The following is an 18,861-nucleotide window of genomic DNA, read 5'->3' on the forward strand; positions in this document are numbered from 1 at the left end:
ATGATCATAAGTTGTTTCACAATTTGCTACATTGTGAACCTCTCTCATCAGACGGACGAGAAGAGACACAATACTCCCGAATCGGGTGTTGTGAACATCAGAAAGTAGCGCCAGAAATTTGAACACAAAAGCACCAGAAAACAGGACGTGAAATATTTCACGATCGATAGATAGTTGAAACATTTTCCACAAAGAAGTTTAACAACCTTTCATTTTCTTCACAGATGTCGAGTATGGAGATTTACATAAGAACTTCACCTACTCACCGCCTAACGAGAGGTTAAAATTGAGAAATCTAATTCAAATTAAAATAAGAGTAAAATTACGTGAGTTTATAACATTTTGTCAAATAGATACCTACCTAGAAGAAAATATTTTCAAAATAGGTATGACCTATTTTTTGTGAACAACTATTGATGTACAGGTAGCTAAGCTACCTTTTTATTTTATTGTTTATTTTATTATTATCTCTTAATTATTTTTTCTAAAATTATTAAAATGACCCACTGTGATAAATTGAAGGCTTCTCATTTGAATTCGGATTTTACCATCAATACAGCCGCCATAGAACCGCCTGCTAAAACGAGAAAAATGAGGTAAGAACATGCAACAGGTACCTCCATGCAATAGGTACCTATACCTATGCGTCCTATACCCACCTCTGTGGCCGAGTGGTCAAGAGCACTGACTTTCGACCCGGAGTTCGAATCCCGGCCAGCGCAAAAATTTTCGAACCAGACTTTTCCGTTCTGGGATAGGCATGGAAAAGAATGTGCCTTGAAGTAATGCGAAAGCGGTACCGAGTACCACCTATGCACTGAGTAGGTAGGACCTACTAGAAGGGTATTAGGTACTGGTACTTAGGTACCTTCTTTTAATAATTTTCGGCTCTAAATTTAAAGTAGGAACCTCAGTATTATGCCGGCCACTCAAGTCAAATGGTCTGAACCTCTGAACGTCACACACTTTCTTGCACCTACCTAGTACCTCGCGTCGCGTCGGTCGCGTCGTAAGACTTTTAATCGTCGCGTCGTTATGGTACCGCGTTTGATTGAAACGCGTGACAGTCGCCTTTCCAGAAATCGAATCCACTAAAACCACAGTCCAGCCCAGCCACTCCACTCATGCTCAGACCGCCTGACACCGCGGTCTGACAGACCTAGAGGTTTCAAGCTTTTTCCGTAACCGTAACACAAGACCACGGTCTGACACCCCTAGAGGTCTCAAGCTTTTTCCGTAACACAAGTTAAGACTGTACGACAGACCACGGTCTGACAGACCTAGAGGTCTCAAGCTTTTTCCGTAACACAAGTGACAGTACGACAGACCACGGTCTGAGCTTGATTGGCGGGCATAACATTTAATTGGCGGTAGCTACTTATTCTACAAAGGTTTATACCTATCTACGGAAATTACTTTGTAAACAAGTAGGTAGGTATAAGTACCTATACGTAGGTAGGTATAAGTACCTAGGTACTTATCTAGCAAGTAGGTATGTACCTACAAAATTGTAGAAGTACATACAAAGTTTAAACCTATTTTTATCGCATTGCAGGTACCTAGAAAAATCACATTGCGGGTACCTACCTCTTATTTGTTCATGTATTGCTTTATCATGTTAAAGAACTGAGGGATATACCTAGGTACCAGTGGCCTAGTGGTCTCAAACCAGATGCACTTAGCGTAAAATAAGCAGGGTACTCAGGGGGGGAGGGATGCTCCAAATTTTAGGAATCTCACCGACAGTAAAGGAGACAATTGAAGCTTGAGGGGTGGGCCCCCTCGCCCCCTCCATAAATACGGCCCTGTTTCTAGATAAGTTACATGTTTTCTTCTACCTTCAGTTCAACCAGTGGCGACTCTGAAATCACCCGATGTTGTTACTGCAAGAGGAACCTGAATGATCCTGATCTGGAATCAGTGCCCAGAACTATCAGTGGTGTATCGGAGAGGAAAGCGCTGAAACAATTGGCTGAAGAAACCAGTTTTAACACCGCTCATTGAACAAGTGTTTGATCAGAAAATCTACCGTCAGCACATGTCCTCCAGCAATAAGAACAGCCAAGCTGAATTTCAAGTGAACAAACGAGGAAGGAACCAGAGTGCTAGTACAAATGACGCAGATACATCCAGTGATCTCAACTCCGATTCGAGTGAAACTGAGAGCAGCTCCTCTGAGGAAGGAAATGACTTGGTCAAGACTCAACCTTCTCCTGAAATCTTGCGACCTAAGTGGATATGTCCAGCAATCAAAACCTCAGAGCATGAAGAATTCTATGCAGGTGCACTGGTCAACTTGAATAAAGTACTCCCAGGAGATTGTGTGGAAACGTACTCGGGAAAAATCGCAAGAGTTGTATCTTTGTTTGAAGTGAAAAATGATTTTAATATGAATAAAGTAAACGACATCCAGAGTGATGAGTCCAGCACCGATGGAACGTCAACTGTCTCAAAAGAGGGAAGAGCACAGAATCGTTCAAAAGATATTCGAAACAAGGTCATGCAGAAAAGGAAACATATAAAATGCCGGACAACAAGAAGAAGTAAACGTATTCAGGATATGAAAACAGAAGAAAATGAGAGTGAGGATGATGACGAGGACGATGAAACAGATGTAGAGGAAAATGTCTGCTTGCTCAAAAGACTGAATGAAATGAATAATAATAAAATACCAAACAAAGAGAATACCGAGAAAACTGTAGGTGACATAATGAAAGCTCATGTGCAATGGCTGGCGCGACCCAATGATACCATTCTAGGAGACAAAATTCAATTTGACAATTCCACACTGTTCTTGACCAATGCTTGTGAATCAATCGACTTATAAGAGGAAAATGTCTGCTTGCTCAAAAGACTGAACGAAATAAATAATAATAAAATACCAAACAAAGAGAATACCGAGAAAACTTTGGGTGACATAATGAAAGCTCATGTGCAATGGCTGGTGCGACCCAATGATACAATTCTAGGAGATAAGATTCAATTTGACAATTCCACACTGTTCTTGACCAATGCTTGTGAATCAATCGACTTATCCGTCATTAAGAAGACGGTTTGTGTTGACTTTGTCACAAGTAATGACATAAATGTCAATCATAAGCACGACTGTTTAAAAGCCCAGTGTTTACACTATCACGTTTGTAACAAAATTTCTTACAATTTTCAAGCAAGATTCGAGCAACTAAGACCTGAACTCTTGGAGACTGACGCATGTTATTTTTGTAAACCAAAGCAAGAAATTCAATTGCTTAACGAACTTCCAGAGACAGTGCTATGTTATGAATGTTATGGTGAAGTTGTTTATAAAGACATCAGATATAAGATCGGGGACTTCGTTTTCCTCGAACCAGGATCTTTCCCAACAGATGACAGTTCAGAAGAAGAGATCTTGGACAATGAACATGAAGAAAAGGACGAGACTATTTACACAGAATACTATCGTAAAACCAAAGATAAACACTTCGTTCAACCGAATGCTAGGCCTCTGGAACTGGCCTACATACTGAAGATAATACACAGCAAAGGTGATGTCAAATTAAACGTAGGACTTATCTTTCGTCCTGAAGATACAAATGAGGCTGTAAAGAAAATATACAAACATGACTTGAATTATGTGTACTGGTCAGAGGCGAAGTATACTGTCAGCATTAAGAACCTTGTAGGACCATGTCATGTTCTCCATAGATCGGATGTTCCTCCGCCACTTACTAATTGGATCAAAGAAGGGTCAAACAGATTCTATTTCGACAAAAGCTACGATCCTAATAGCATGGAGTTCACCAAAATTATTTCATTAGATCAATTGGAAAATTACTCTCGTTCTTTTCCATCAGAATTTCTTCCTAAATTCCCTATGCCTTTGGACACACCTTTGAAATGTTTGGACTTGTTCTCTGGTTGTGGCGGTCTGATGGAGGGATTGTGCCAAGCTGGTGTAGCCAAACCTTGCTGGTCAGTAGAACTGGAGAGATCAGAGGCTGCCTCATACGATGCAAACTTTCAAGAGTGTTCTGTAATCCAAGATGATTGCAATCTTGTCCTGAAATCCTTATTGAAAGGTAGGTACGAAATCACTTAATAACGTGGTATGATATCGTAGGTATTCTTTTGATGGAAAAGTTCATGTAACTTCCTGTATAAATAATGTCACATTTTCTAAGGTAGGTACCTAGCATAAGTCTTTGTAATAATCCCTCGCCATTTAATTTCTCTTTCCAGGTCACACACAGCACAAAGGAGTTTTTCTAAGGTAGGTACCTAGCATAAGTCTTTGTAATAATCCCTCGCCATTTAATTTCTCTTTCCAGGTCACACTCAGCACAAAGGAGTTAGTCTTCCTCAGAAGCATGAAGTAGACCTGATAGTGGCCGGACCTCCATGCCAAGGGTTCAGTCAGCTAAACCGTGCTCGTGAACTAGAGAAGTCAAAGCTCAAGAATGGTCTCGTCTTCACGTTTCTCTCATTTTGCGATCTGTTCCAACCGAAATATATCATCCTAGAGAACGTGACAGGTCTGGTACACTTCAACAAGAACGAAATCCTACAATGTATCTTTCACTGTCTGCTCAAGATGAACTATCAAGTCACATTCGATGTTCTTCAGTCGGGCAACTACGGGGTTGCTCAGTCCAGAAATAGAGTTGTCATCCTGGCAAGTAAACCTGGATACAAGTTGCCTTCCTTCCCACAACCTTTACACGCTTTCTCCAATCAGTTATTCACTATCAACGGAAATCTGGTGGCAAACAAAACTAGTCATGCCCCCTATCGAAGCATCACTGTTCGTGATGCTATCTCGGATTTGCCGCGTGTCTCACAAGGGGCCAATTGTTACCTCTTCCACAATCCGCCAAAGACTCATTTCCAAAGGATGGTAAGTTCATGGTAATTATTGGCAATATAGGGGGAGAGGTGCAGTTGCACCATTATTGTGTTTGAAGGGCTCTTTTAATGGTCATTTCATCTAATAATGGTACCTATCTTTTCTTCACAGATGAAGGATGGGAGCAGGATCCATGACATTCACATCAATCTGCGAGAATTACTTCAAGATCACATCTGCAAAATTCTTTCACCTCTCATGGAGATGAGAATACGTCTGATTCCGTCTTTCCCAAATGCTGATTGGAGAGACTTGCCAAATATCTGTGTTAAACTGCCTCGAGGACAGCATAGTTACACCGAAAAATTGTAAGTTATCTTGTGAGGACCTATGTATGAGTGTTTATTTGTTTATATTTGGGACCACTTTACCCAATGTCCGTCTTTTCTGCTCTTATACCTATCCATTAGTTTTTGAGCCCTAACTTAGCAGAATAATGTGAAAATAAGTAGGTAATTCTTTTCCATTGTCCCTTAGGAAGTACAACGCCAAGAAGAAGAAATCTGTGTGCGACTGCAAATCCAGCAGCTCTTGCACCAGCAAGGGTCAGAAGAACACCATCATACCGTGGTCCTTGGTTCATACCGCCTCGAGGAATAACAACTGGCAGGGAGTTCTCGGACGTCTTGCTTGGGATGAAAGCTTTGATATGACTGTAAATCCAGCAGCTCTTGCACCAGCAAGGGTCAGAAGAACACCATTATACCGTGGTCCTTGGTTCATACCGCCTCGAGGAATAACAACTGGCAGGGAGTTCTCGGACGTCTTGCTTGGGATGAAAGCTTTGATACAATTGTGACAACTCCAAACCCTTTGAATAAGCAGGTGAGAAAAGTAGAACTAGAGGAAGTTATTTCTGAATAATGATGAGATTAATGAGCCAGAAGCAAAGTATTTTACTGTTAGTGACCAACAGATTTATGGACCCACGTTCAGAACACAACCTCAGTGGTGTAGTTAGCGCGGAGCTCTTCGGATTTGTAGGTTGGTCGTTCAGGATGGCATTAACACAAGTTAGTTATATTTCCCCCCCCCTTTTTTTACAATTTCTAGTTTTGCTTCTAGTGTTTTATTTGACTTTGTGTTATTCCAATTTCAGGGTAAAATCCTGCATCCCGAGCAAGACCGGGTGCTGACAGTCCGAGAATACGCCAGAGCCCAAGGATTTCCTGATAGCTATGTGTTCCGTGGAGGCATCTGTGATATGTATAAGCAGGTAAGTTTGAAAGTTCATTGAAATTACCTGGAATTCAATAGTTACCCTCTTGGAAAGAAAAGATTGGATTTGAGTGGCGAAATCTCCCTTGAACAATTTCATATTTAGGTAGCTCTATGTCCGTCTTCTAGGTACTTATTTATTTTAAAAAAGTAAAGGAATTTATGCTCGTGCAACATTACAACATTGATTCAAATTTGATGGTAAGTAGACAAAAATACAATATTTATTGGCTATATAAATAAACAACAATAAATAGACATAGAAAAACTATTCCAAAAAGGACCATTTTTTGCCAGTGCAAATACAGACCTAAAATTAAGAGTTAAACTAAAAGGAGCAACCTCCGTGGCCGAGTGGGTATCACACTAGGCTTGCACGCAGGAGGTCCGGGTTTGATTCCTGGCTGGGCCGAGATTTTTTTCGGCTCTGTGCTTGGAGTTCGGGGTGCACTCAGCATCGTGAGGACAATTGAGTAGCTACTTTAATCGAGTAGCGACCAGTGGCGGCATTACAAGTAGAAGAGACAAGCGATAATAAATATGATGATTGACTAAATGAAAGACATGTAATACTGTGATACCCACAAAGTTGTGAAAAAGCTCTCTGCTTTACCACAAAGATTCATGATTTGATTTGATTAAAAAAAGTAAAGAAATTTATATATGCTCTTGCAACATTACAACATTGATTCAAATTTGATGGTAAGTAGACAAAAATACAATATTTATTGGCTATATGAATAAACAACAATAAATAGACATAGAAAAACTATTCCAAAAAGGACCATATTTTGCCAGTGCGAACACAGACCTAAAATTAAGAGTTAAACTAAAAGGAGCAACCTCCGTGGCCGAGTGGGTATCACACTAGGCTTGCACACAGGAGGTCCGGGTTTGATTCCTGGCTGGGCCGAGATTTTTTTCGGCTCTGTGCTTGGAGTTCGGGGTGCACTCAGCTTCGTGAGGACAATTGAGTAGCTACTTTAATCGAGTAGCGACCAGTGGCGGCATTACAAGTCGAAGAGACAAGCGATAATAAATATGATGATTGAGTAAATGAAAGACATGTAATACTGTGATACCCACAAAGTTGTGAAAAAGCTCGCTGCTTTACCACAAAGATTCATGATTTGATTTGATTGATTGATTTGAGTTAACCTAAAAGGAGGCTAAACTATTGGTAAACTAAATCCACCCAATCATGGTTACAGGTATCCACACCATTCTTATTTAAATTGGGTACTGCAATCTTATTTTAGTTATTTTGTTTATTTGCTGAACAAGTTTTTTTTCTTTTTTTTTCTTCTTCTTTCTTAGATCGGAAACGCAGTTCCACCTCCATTGGCCAAAGCAATTGGTTACGAGATCATCAAATGTGTTTTGATTTGAGTTAACCTAAAAGGAGGCTATTGGTAAACTAAATCCACTCAATCATGGTTACAGGTATTCACACCATTCTTATTTAAATTGGGTACAGCAATCTTATTTTAGTTATTTTGTTTATGAACAATTTTTTTTTTTTTTTCTTCTTCTTTCTTAGATCGGAAACGCAGTTCCACCTCCATTGGCCAAAGCAATTGGTTACGAGATCATCAAATGTGTTTCTGAGAATCCTGACTATCTTTCAAATACGAAAACAAGTCCCGGATCTAGATACTTGCGCAGTTCAAACCAAGCGATTGACAAGTGAAAAGCGAAGGTACGTATTGAACTTACAGCGGAATGATACTTAAATGCCTATGAAAATTTATTATCCTACATCTTCAAATGACTGTAAAGTAAGATTTCTTCCTTATTTTTACTTTTTAGAAAATTATTACCGGATAGTTTTAATACTTTGTTTCTTTATTTCAATATATGAAAAGCGAAGGTACGTATTGAACTTACGGCGGAATGATACTTAAATGCCTATGAAAATTTATTATCCTACATCTTCAAACGACTGTAAAGTAAGATTTCTTCCTTATTTTTACTTTTTAGAAAATTATTACCGGATAGTTTTAATACTTTGTTTCTTTATTTCAATATTTCCATATTTTCTACTTTCTTATTGTTTTTTTAGGGGCATAACGATTTTGTTTTTTATTGGTGACATTTCTTTGATCTCATTTAGGTCCCTTTTATTTGTTTTATATTCAGATTTACTATTTTCTTCAATTTACCTTTTGTTAGATTTATTATTTTAGAAATTTTATTTCAAAGGTTTTTAATAATAACGATTTTGTTTTTTATTGGTGACATTTCTTTGATCTCATTTAGGTCCCTTTTGTTTGTTTTATATTCAGATTTACTATTTTCTTCAATTTACCTTTTGTTAGATTTATTATTTTAGAAATTTTATTTCAAAGGTTTTTAATTTTTTATATTGTTTGTTATAATTTCTTACTTTTTCTGTACCTACATACAAGAAGAAAAATAAAAATATCTTTTGTAAGCTCAGGCTAATCCCATTGAAATTCTAGTTTCCTCGACTTGTACAGCACATTGCATATTTAGAAACGTAGTGTACCTACATAGGTACAAAAATAAAAATATCTTTTGTAAGCTCAGGCTAATCCCATTGAAATTCTAGTTTCCTCGACTTGTACAGCACATTGCATATTTAGAAAAAATAGCCGGGCTGAATAGACTATATGGTGCGAAAATATGTGAGCATTACGAAGCTTAGGATTCCAACTCAGTGGCTAATGGTCGGTGGATCTTTCCATACAAAATTTTCCTGGTCTGTTATGTAGGATATCCAGTAGAATAAGTTCAGTATGGTGCGAAAATATGTGAGCATTACGAAGCTTAGCATTCCAACTCAGTGGCTAATGGTCGGTGGATCTTTCCATACAAAATTTTCCTGGTCTGTTATGTAGGATATCCAGTAGAATAAGTTCAAGAGACCGAATGATGCAGGAAACAGTATTCTTGAGACGCGATCTATTTTGGAGACACTGTTAATGTGAAATTGGTATCCCTCACGGCTGACCTCTTGTTCTCTCTTCTTCCGGTATTTTTCATTGGCAACTGGAAAAATCATAAAGAATGGAATTTAGCTAAAAACATGAAAAGGTCAATCTTATTGAGGGCGTGTCTTTGAAATGAACACTGTTGTGAGCGTGAAATGAGCATAATGCGTACCCAACTGTCTCTTGCTAAGGTAACTAAATATCTCTCGAGAGAGTCTAAACAAAGACAGTCTTATATGGTAGGTATCTTATCATTCAATTTCCAACGACCCGACCAGATTTAGAGTGTCATTTCAACTTCATGTTGGTGAACATGGACTCAACCCGGTGGTGCTGGGTTCGAATACCAGTCGTGATGAAAAATTTGTGACCAAACTGTCCCCTTCCCCAATAGGCTAGGATGTAAAAGAATGTTAGTGGATTTCAACCACTGATGGCTTAACAGTCCTTCTAAGGACTGAAAAAATATTGGTGAAATCTACCCTGTGACTTGAATTACATAAGCAATAAGTCAATAATTTACACTTGGGTATCTTATACTCTGTAGTGAAAAATTTGTGACCAAACTTTCCCCTTCCCTGATAGGTATGAATGTAAAAGAACTTAAATTCACATAGAGAAAAGAGCATTACATAAGCAATAAGTCAATAATTTCCACTTGGGTATCTTATACTCTGTTTGTGTGTGGCGCTCCATGGTGCTGGTTCTGGATTGCGTCTCCTCCTCATTGGATATAAAGTTTGTGATTCTACCTCTTGGTAAATCCTGGAACAGGAAAAATATTTATTTAGACTCTTTAAAATTGATTATAGTTCAATGTAGGTACACAAATACAAGAAATTACAAACAAAGGGCGAAATTATTGCCTGGAGCAATTTTCACGATTGAGAAAATTACCCATGTTAGAAAATTTTAGAAATTCCCTGAAATATAACTCCTAACTAGGTAATATTACCCGGACACTTTTCGTTCGTATTGGAGATTAACCAGAAAGGTGTGTCCACACATAGTCGACCGGCCGTCGATCGATGTCGTCTGAACCGCCCACACTGCCTTGACATAGATTCTGACAAATCAACATACCTAGATTGACCTCGTCGGTCGACAGCTGGTCGACTATGTTTGGACACACCTTAAGAGTTCTAATCTTTATTGATCTTATTTTGGCACAAATGCTGTTGATTGTCCTCGTCGGTCGACAGCTGGTCGACTATGTTTGGACACACCTTAAGAGTTCTAATCTTTATTGATCTTATTTTGGCACAAATGCTGTTTGAATTTCATGCCTTAGCCGGAATTGAACCCCGATCTTCTTACCTCATATACCGAACAGACTCGATAGTCTACTTTGATCTTGTGGATATTTGTCTGCTCGTCCTCTTCATCCTCAGACACATAGGACTTTGGGTGAGGATGAACTCGAATTTCATCCGAACTGACGAGGAATGGGATCTCACCACTGCCTGTCTGAAAGGAGCAAATTGGAACCAAAAATAATGCCGGTGAAGCAAAATCGAAATGGAAAGGTCCAAGCAAAACTATTCAAGGTTCCGCTCTACCACGGTTTTGGCAGAACATAATGACGATTCGAGTGACAAGAATGACAATCTCCACGAAAATATTTAATATTCTATTTTCAGTTGCGAAATTTTGGCTGTCGCAAATCGAAAAAGAACCTCCTTGTAAAGGAAGAAAATACCTTCGTGAAATAATGGACGGCAGCAAACTCCAAAATGGTAGCAATACAGTAGAAAAAGCTCATCAGCAAAAACCAGTCCAGGGCTGTGGCGTAGCGAACTTTCGGCAAATCGGTGCGACTGTCCAGGCTATTTTCACATTTACTATCAACTAGAAGGACGGGTGTGTGCAACTTTCAAACAACCTGTTCCTTTATTACAAGTGTTAGGTGTCGTATTGTATGGAATTCTTTGACAAGTAGAATGCTATATGTAGATAGCAGCTTTCAGGCCAAAATATTCTTGGGAGTTTTTTCCGCATATGGTCTCTAGCCTACCCTAGGTTGGGTTGGGTCAATGGTTGGGAAATTGTAGGGTTGGCTAATCGTTGGGACATGGTTGGGGCCAACGGTGAGACAGCGCGCCAACCCATACATTTGTCAACCACCAAAATATAACGTAAGGCCAACAATAAACTACCCAATTTAAAATTTTGTTAGGGTGGAGGATTTGAAACAAGTTGTGACAGTAAACAAATAGGGAAAGTAAAAATACTTACAAAACTTGAAAATATACCAGAGATATAACTGAGTTGCAAATTTTCACCATCTTACTGCGAACAAAACCGAAACAAGTACATACCAATTAGAATACTTACTTCATTTCACATTCCCGGTAGAAGGGGAGGCAATTTTTTAATGCAAAATTTGCATTCTTTTGAGGACGAATAAAACCCTAAGTAGGTAGGTAGGTCTTTATTAATTTTATACATAACATCAGCATTTTTTGTTCTTTTTTTTTCATAATTGAGAGACAATATCAAGTGGGAAAGGCTTCAAGAAAATAAAAGCACTATCTCTATCAATATGTACAGCTTAAGCTTTACGCTTTCACAAGTTCAAGGGACTTTGAGAACAGCACAATTTTTCGCCAGAAATTGTTGGTTTGCTCCCCAGCTAGAATGGTGGGCCTGGTGGCACTTGTTTATCTGTAATACCTCTAGAATTCTACATAATTTATCGAATCTCTGTGTCAAGTTCGAACAACTTTGACTGAAATCTAATGGCCTGAGCATTGAGAACTCTTACCTACTTATGTAGAGAGTCCTAAATGAACTTCACGAAAATTCTTATCTGTTTTCGATATGGCTTAACATTATGTACCTACCTACTCATAGTCAATAATATTATAGGCACTTTAGAAATAAGGCAAGTAAAAAGTGGCACTCTGGAAATGCGTTTCATTGAGGTCTCTGGGATAAAGACACAAATTTCGTCTTAGAAAATCCCCATTCTCGGTCCTGAATACAATGGGGAATGTTGATACTCAATTCGTGCGGAAAAAAACAACTTATCATAGTCAATAATATTATAGGCACTTTAGAAATAAGGCAAGTAAAAAGTGGCTCTCTGGAAATGCGTTTCATTGAGGTCTCTGGGATAAAGAAACAAATTTCGTCTTAGAAAATCCCCATTCTCGGTCCTGAATACAATGGGGAATGTTGATACTCAATTCGTGCGGAAAAAAACAACTTATCGTAAACAAATCGAGGTAAATTCATAAAGCATAAATGTTAGGTACGTTCAGCATAATGTTCAAGTGTAATGTGCATGGAAGATTATTTCCTTCCGAGTAGGTACGTTGAAAATCTGATTGGGAATTTATTTATCTTCGAAAATATTTGAATGCTTAGTTTTGTGCTTGTGTATTTGTATTCTGGGAGACTTGAGCTCAAGCGTAATCAGTTCCACAACGGAGGTTCAATGCCCAGCGGGATCGAAGTTTTTCCGACTGTGGACTTTGGGTACTTTCACCCTCGTCAAAATAGAGAACTAATTACTACCTATATCTGGTGTGTCGATAAATCGATTACAGTGAATTTCCCTAGCTGAGATCAATGAGTAAATGGCAAAAACCTGATCTGAAGATATCCATCATTCGAGTTTACCAATGTCCCACTCTAAACCATGTACACTTCAATGGTGAAATTAGTCTAGGGATATGCAATTATGGAGCTTACATTGCAATTTATCAGATGTCCACACGCGAGATCCCGAAGAAATGCAGATCAAACTAGAAATCTCACTTTTACAAGAAGGATTGACATTGAACTGATTATTACCAGCTTTCCAACATGAGAGGAAATATTGCGAGTAAATTACAAACAACTAACGTAGAATAGAATAGAATAGAATACTCGTATACCTTGTTTATCCTGCTCGAATGAGACTAAAAAGTCCCTTTACCCCAGCAGTCTAAACAAGGTCTCGTGTATTTTATGGGGAATACTCGTATACCTTGTTTATCCTGCTCGAATGAGACTAAAAAGTCCCTTTACCCCAGCAGTCTAAACACTCGTATACCTTGTTTATCCTGCTCGAATGAGACTAAAAAGTCCCTTTACCCCAGCAGTCTAAACAAGGTCTCGTGTATTTTATGGGTTTAATATTTTACAATGCATAATTATTACAATAGACCTTGCTTAATTAAAAAAAACGTACTGATTTACTGATAGATTCTGACGTGACTTTGTGAAGATTCATCTTGAAAAGAAGAACAGCAGTAACTTATGAAGAGTATAAGTTACTGGTGTTCTTCTTTACAAACAAATAAGCTAATACTATTAAGTAGTGGTCCACATATTTCAAATTGACTGATTTACTGATAGATTCTGACGTGACTTTGTGAAGATTCATCTTGAAAAGAAGAACAGCAATAACTTATGAAGAGTATAAGTTACTGGTGTTCTTCTTTACAAACAAATAAGCTAATACTATTAAGTAGTGGTCCACATATTTCAAATTGAAACATGAGCTAGTTGCAGAGAAGAAGGCCAACTTGCTATCCTTGATAGTGAACGGATTCTTAAAGGTGCGTCCACACATAGTCGACGGCTGTCGATCGACTATGTGTGGACGCACCTCGCTAAAGAAGTAAAGAAGTAGATAATTACCTGATTGACATCCTTCTCAAGCTGAAGAGCGTGAGAGAAAGCTTCCTCGGTGGTACCCCATTCCTGACGGGCCGGGGCTTTCACGTCCACCAGCTTCAAGGTGCCCCCTCGCTTGTTCAAATATTTGATGAGCTTGTGAGCGTGCTCACTCTCCTCATCCGAAGCATGCTTGAAGTACTTGGAAATCCCGGGGAGAGCTACTACATCCCGGTCGAAATGGGCGGACTGAAATGGATCAGAAGATTGGGTTGGTGATCGAGCGAAGCAAAAAGGTTAACAATTACTTTTTTTTTTTTTAGGTGACTGGGTAATTTTTAATTTAGTTGGGATTGTACTACAAACTATATAGAGGAGAACAATAAGTGATCAAGATGTTTGATAGAGGGAACTGTAACTGCTAAGGTCTTATCGTACCGAAATCGAAGAGAGAACGAAGACAAGTTAGGAGAAAGCCAGGCTTTTCGAGAACGAACCTTATCCGTTCAGGATAAAATCCGCCCCGGGCGGGAATCGAACCCACGGTGTAGCGCTTACCAATGACTTTGAATTTCGTCAAGTTTACGTACTTGAATGCTAAGCCTGTTCCTTGCCCAGAAAATGGAACTCCAGTAGGATAACGAAAACCATTTGAAAAAGAAAAGATTCACCGAAAATTCGTGACAAAATTACCCGATACCCAGTACTGCTCACTATTCTTGTACATTACCGGTTATAAAAATTATTATCTGACAGGGTGACCATTTCTATAACTAATTTGACACATTTCTTATATCAAAACAAAACGTTTATTAAGAGCTGCTGATTAGTTGATCATTGTAGAAACTTATCAAGGTTGGATTTATAGTTGATCATCGTAAAAACTGGTCAAAAATGGATTTACAAGTATGGATTTAACGATATAATTGATTTGAAGTCAAGATCCTATGATTTACCAACACAGATATCCGAAAAGGAAATTATAAAACCATTAGAAACTTTGGCTACATTATCATATTTCGTGTCATTCTATTTCATTCTGAGCTCACATCCTGCTTGTGAAATATCGTCACTATTCAGCTTCTAAAAGGTTTCAGGCAATTTTTTTTTCTTTTTTTTTTCTAAATGTACTCTTTCCTTAGAGACATTACACGAGTTACGTGAACTAACAGAATATATTTTGAACATAATACGTCCTACAGATATCATTTTATATTCAAAAGAGGAAATTCTTTCTGGAAAAAATACATTTCCTTTCGGACTAGGGTTTAGGGTGATTTTATTGTCTATGTCATCTAGGTTGTTTCTACTGAAGCCTTATTTTCAATAGTTGACTAGGTCAACCTGTCCAACACTCCAACTTGTCACTTAAAAAAAAAAGAACAATCATATCAGGCTAGAATATAGGTATTATACGGTATTACTCATCTCTGAAAATAAGCTACTCTCATTGTTATAAAAAGTTCAGTGTAAAGAACAATTTTTCCTTTAAGAATTTCCTCACTATTTTGGGAGACTAAGTGAACCCAAAGGTCATGGTCTTAAAATATGGCTATCTAAATGAGAGTAATCTCGTACATCCAAAGTGTTTTATTCGTATTCAATCATTGTCAAGTCCTTCTTAAACTTTTCAAAGGCGTTTCAGGCAATTTTTCTTTTTTCTAAATGTACTCTTTCCTCAGAGACATTACACGAGTTACGTGAACTAACAGAATATATTTTGAACATAATACGTCCTACAGATATCCTCATTTTATATTCAAAAGAGGAAATTATTTCTGGAAAAAATACATTTCCTTTCGGACTAGGGTTTAGGGTGATTTTATTGTCATGTAATCTAGGTTGTTTCTACTGAAGCCTTATTTGCAATAGTTGACTAGGTCAACCTGTGCAACACTCCAACTTGTCACTTAAAAAAAAAAAAAGAACAATCATATCAGGCTAGAATATACGGTATTAGGTACTCATCTCTGAAAATAAGCTACTCTCATTGGTATAAAAAGTTCGGTGTAAAGAACACTTTTTCCTTTAAGAATTTCCTCACTATTTTAGGAGACTAAGTGAACCCAAAGGTCATGGTCTTAAAATGTGGCTATCTAAATGAGAGTAATCTCGTACATCCAAAGTGTTTTATTCGTATTCAATCATTGTCAAGTCCTTCTTAAACTTTTCAAAGGTCTGTTTTATTTTATCATAAAAAAGGAGAAAGAAATGGGAAATCTTAAAACTCTAAGCAACAATATTCTCCTGACGCACTTAAAACTTCTAAAACACAAAACCGAAATCTCACTTACGTACCTACTTCTAGTACCTACCCATCTATCAGAAATATTTTTGACGAGAGAAAAAAAAGTTTAAAAAGATGCTTAAAAGCTTTACTTCCGGAATCTGACCTAACAGTTACCGACATTAATCAAACCGGTCGAGAGGAGCGAGGCTTTGGTTTGGGCCAATCTAGAACAGGAGTTTTTGAACTTACCATGGACAAGTAGACATAGCTGGCATAAAGTTCCAGATTGATCTGCTTGTTAATCTTCTCCTCGGTTTCAGCATGGAAATTTTGACGGACTTGACTGACAGCCATTATTGTAGCCTGACACTGAGACTGACAATAATAAACTGAATGAATTGATGGAACACACTACGTTTGAATCCGACTGATCGAGGTGCAGCGCTTATATACTCGGAAAACATTCCTCCTTAGATAATAATAGCCGTTGCATCAAGTGTTGTTTCAATTCCCAAGTGCTCCAGGGCTGGTCGAGAAAGCAGACCGAACACTGTACGCACTAGAGACCCTATAATTTGTGCGTGCATTGATTTGGTAACTTTCCATGTAGATACCTCTTTGTCCCTATGAATCTTGGTATTGCCTATTTCCTAAGCACTTACGGTAAGTAAGTCTTCTAGTCTTCATTATTGTACGTTTACCATTAAATCGGCGGAAGAAAAATTTAGAAATTTAGAAATTTAGAAATTTGCATTATCATAGGTTCTATTCCTCTTATTGATAGGTTATCTCGGATTACAGTTCCACCCATTATATTCAATTCTAATATAATTCCTTGCTATTCTTGCTAAAGCTATGACATACCTTTAGCATAATACAAAATAAGTAAAAGATAACATAATTAGAAACTTGGCCTGAAGGTTAGAGTAACCACTAGGTGAAGTGTAATGCCCGAGGATTTTTCCTTATCACCCGTCTTTATCGGGATTGAATCTTATATTCTGGTAAACCGGTTAGATTACTTTTTCAAATGTAAACAAACAATATATCAAAGTAATCATCAGGAGTCAGAATTTATTGGCTTTCGCTCTGTCTTAGCTGTCTCAAATGAAATAATCTGCTGGTATTGAACCCACGCTCGTCTAATATTTACCAAACTAATGTACTGAACACTACGACTACGACACCAAAGTAGGTATTTTGGCTTGGGATTGAAATAATTTTCCAAGTGTAAAAAAAAAGAACAATACCCTTTTTACGTCCGAATTCATGGTGACAAGGTGTCATTTATGTAATACTTAAGTGAGTGCTTGAATATGGATTTTAAATTTACAATACTGAAGTGTGCTCTTCAAAATTTTCCCTTAATATTAATTTCGCCCTCAGATTTTGCTGTGCCTCCTTATAGAGGTATTCATCTGTTGTTTTCGTTAAATAGACTATTAAAGCGAATTAGAAGAGATGTAATTGTCACCGTAATTTTTATAAAGACCTGTAATTATTTTTGTTTATTGTAAAGTTCCACATAGAAGAAATAAAAGAAGCATTTATTAGCTGGCTCCAGACAACCATAGGACGGTGGAAATTCTAATGAAATTGCCTTATTTGCTCATTTTCAAGCGTTGAGTTTTGTTTGTATGCCCACTATTCCGTCACTAAACTAAACAAAGCCGAGGCTTCTTATCAAGAAAAAAGCATTCCAAACGCACTCCTATTCTGATAAGATAAAATAACTGTGTTTTGTACGAGTACGAGTGATAACAGGATAGAATATGTTGGGTGCCTATCTACCCACTTTCATATATTTAAAAAATTCTGAAAAATAAAATTCTCAGAGCCAAAATAAATTCTAAAATTCTCAGAATAAAAAATATAAAAGCAAGTCTATGCTATGGAAGATCTACGTATTCCAAAGTAGAATAGGTAGATACATAATTCCGATTTCAAAGTTGGGAGTATTTAATTAACCCGGGAAATCACGTGCTGCTAGCTTTTTCCATCCCTAGAGTGAGTGGGTCGGCGAAGGAAGGGCCCATAATCGCCAACTATAAATAAGACAGGTAGAAGAAGCCAACTATGAAGAAGATATACTACTCGTATAATAGGTCCATCAAATTCCTGGGTGACATATCTTAATGGCTTTGTTGTCTATTTAGGGTAGGATAGGTTTCTTTCAAATCATTATCTATTTCTGACTGTACCCGACGAGTATGGTGTGTCCAATTGTCCATAGTCAGCCGGACGTGGATCGACGAGGTGAATCTGTCGAGGCAGTGTGGACGGTTCAGTCAACATTGATCAACGGGAACAGATTTATCACAGCAGGTATTCCCTGAGTCTAAAGGTCAGGTAACTTCCCTGAGGGTCTCAAATTTACTATTAGGTATGTAGGTACAACTAATACCTACAGCATAGAGCCCCAGATTTTGTTATCAAATGTGTTTGATAACGCTGTTCTAGTACAATTAGATGATTCATGTGTCCTTATCAGTGCCAAGTTATAAAATCGCAAACTCGAGTTGAAGGAAACACCCACAATTGTTTTACAACGCAGCAGGGTCTCGAACCTGTACTTCTAGTTCTTGTTCATAATTTATTATTGAGCAAATGATGATATTTGTAGATGAATCAATAGTATTGTTGTCTATTTAAACTCGTTTAATCATCTAAGGGATTATTTATCTATGTATACTGCTAACGTATTGTTTTCTTCTTTTGATCTCCAGATCTGACCCTTTAGATGTGATCTATTCACACGGCGATTGTCCGGTTTGGCTCGGAAAAAAACTTTATTGAATCTTTTATTTACCCAGTAGACTGTAGAATATCTAGCCGTTATGCTATTGGTACTGCTAACGTATTGTTTTCTTCTTTTAATTTGATCTCCAGATCTGACCCTTTACATGTTATCAATTCACAAGGCGATTGTCCGGTTTGGCTCGGAAAAAAACTTTATTGAATCTTTTATTTAC

At 37.8% G+C, this 18,861-nt stretch overlaps 3 protein-coding genes across 7 annotated transcripts in view; 1 reads left to right on the forward strand and 2 right to left on the reverse strand.

The window, feature by feature from the left end:
* Window positions 1-2,920: 2,920 nt before the first annotated feature.
* Window positions 2,921-7,790, forward strand: LOC103517916 (DNA (cytosine-5)-methyltransferase 1-like). Its single transcript, XM_026829520.1, has 6 exons — window positions 2,921-4,058; window positions 4,308-4,873; window positions 4,994-5,190; window positions 5,360-5,567; window positions 5,982-6,098; window positions 7,641-7,790. Exons 1-6 carry the CDS (start codon window positions 2,921-2,923, stop codon window positions 7,788-7,790), a joined length of 2,376 nt encoding a protein of 791 aa, XP_026685321.1.
* Window positions 7,791-8,525: 735 nt separating this feature from the next.
* LOC103517925 (gamma-aminobutyric acid receptor alpha-like) overlaps window positions 8,526-18,861 on the reverse strand; it is a 44,611-nt gene continuing 34,275 nt past the window's right edge. For 2 of the 5 annotated variants that reach the window (XM_026829605.1, XM_026829595.1), the window contains 4 exons: window positions 10,372-10,521; window positions 9,687-9,819; window positions 8,927-9,112; window positions 8,600-8,800 (listed from right to left, as the gene is read on the reverse strand). In XM_026829605.1, the coding sequence (XP_026685406.1) occupies window positions 8,778-8,800; window positions 8,927-9,112; window positions 9,687-9,819; window positions 10,372-10,521 (492 nt within the window). In that variant the 3' untranslated portion in view covers window positions 8,600-8,777. The other 3 variants (XR_003393773.1, XM_026829601.1, XM_026829598.1) reach the window with 3 other exon arrangements.
* Window positions 13,624-16,322, reverse strand: LOC103517804 (soma ferritin-like). The gene is made up of 2 exons (XM_008482856.3): window positions 16,139-16,322; window positions 13,624-13,908 (listed from the first exon to the last, which is right to left on the reverse strand). The coding sequence occupies exons 1-2, from the start codon at window positions 16,241-16,243 to the stop codon at window positions 13,636-13,638; spliced, it is 378 nt and encodes a 125-aa protein (XP_008481078.1). The 5' UTR covers window positions 16,244-16,322; the 3' UTR covers window positions 13,624-13,635.

This window comes from Diaphorina citri, unplaced genomic scaffold, assembly GCF_000475195.1.
Source record: "Diaphorina citri unplaced genomic scaffold, Diaci psyllid genome assembly version 1.1 scaffold57, whole genome shotgun sequence".
NCBI classification, from domain to species: Eukaryota; Metazoa; Arthropoda; class Insecta; order Hemiptera; family Psyllidae; genus Diaphorina; species Diaphorina citri.

Excerpts from the sequence above, each read along its gene's own strand:
- LOC103517916 (XM_026829520.1), top strand. The coding sequence starts at position 2,921 with ATGAAAGCTCATGTGCAATGGCTGGTGCGACCCAATGATACAATTCTA. Across the intron at positions 5,191-5,359 it reads CATAGTTACACCGAAAAATT|GAAGTACAACGCCAAGAAGA; the intron begins GTAAGTTATCTT and ends ATTGTCCCTTAG. Across the intron at positions 5,568-5,981 it reads CAGCTCTTGCACCAGCAAGG|GGTAAAATCCTGCATCCCGA; the intron begins GTCAGAAGAACA and ends TTCCAATTTCAG.
- LOC103517804 (XM_008482856.3), bottom strand. The coding sequence starts at position 16,243 with ATGGCTGTCAGTCAAGTCCGTCAAAATTTCCATGCTGAAACCGAGGAG. Across the intron at positions 13,909-16,138 it reads GCTATGTCTACTTGTCCATG|TCCGCCCATTTCGACCGGGA; the intron begins GTAAGTTCAAAA and ends GATCCATTTCAG.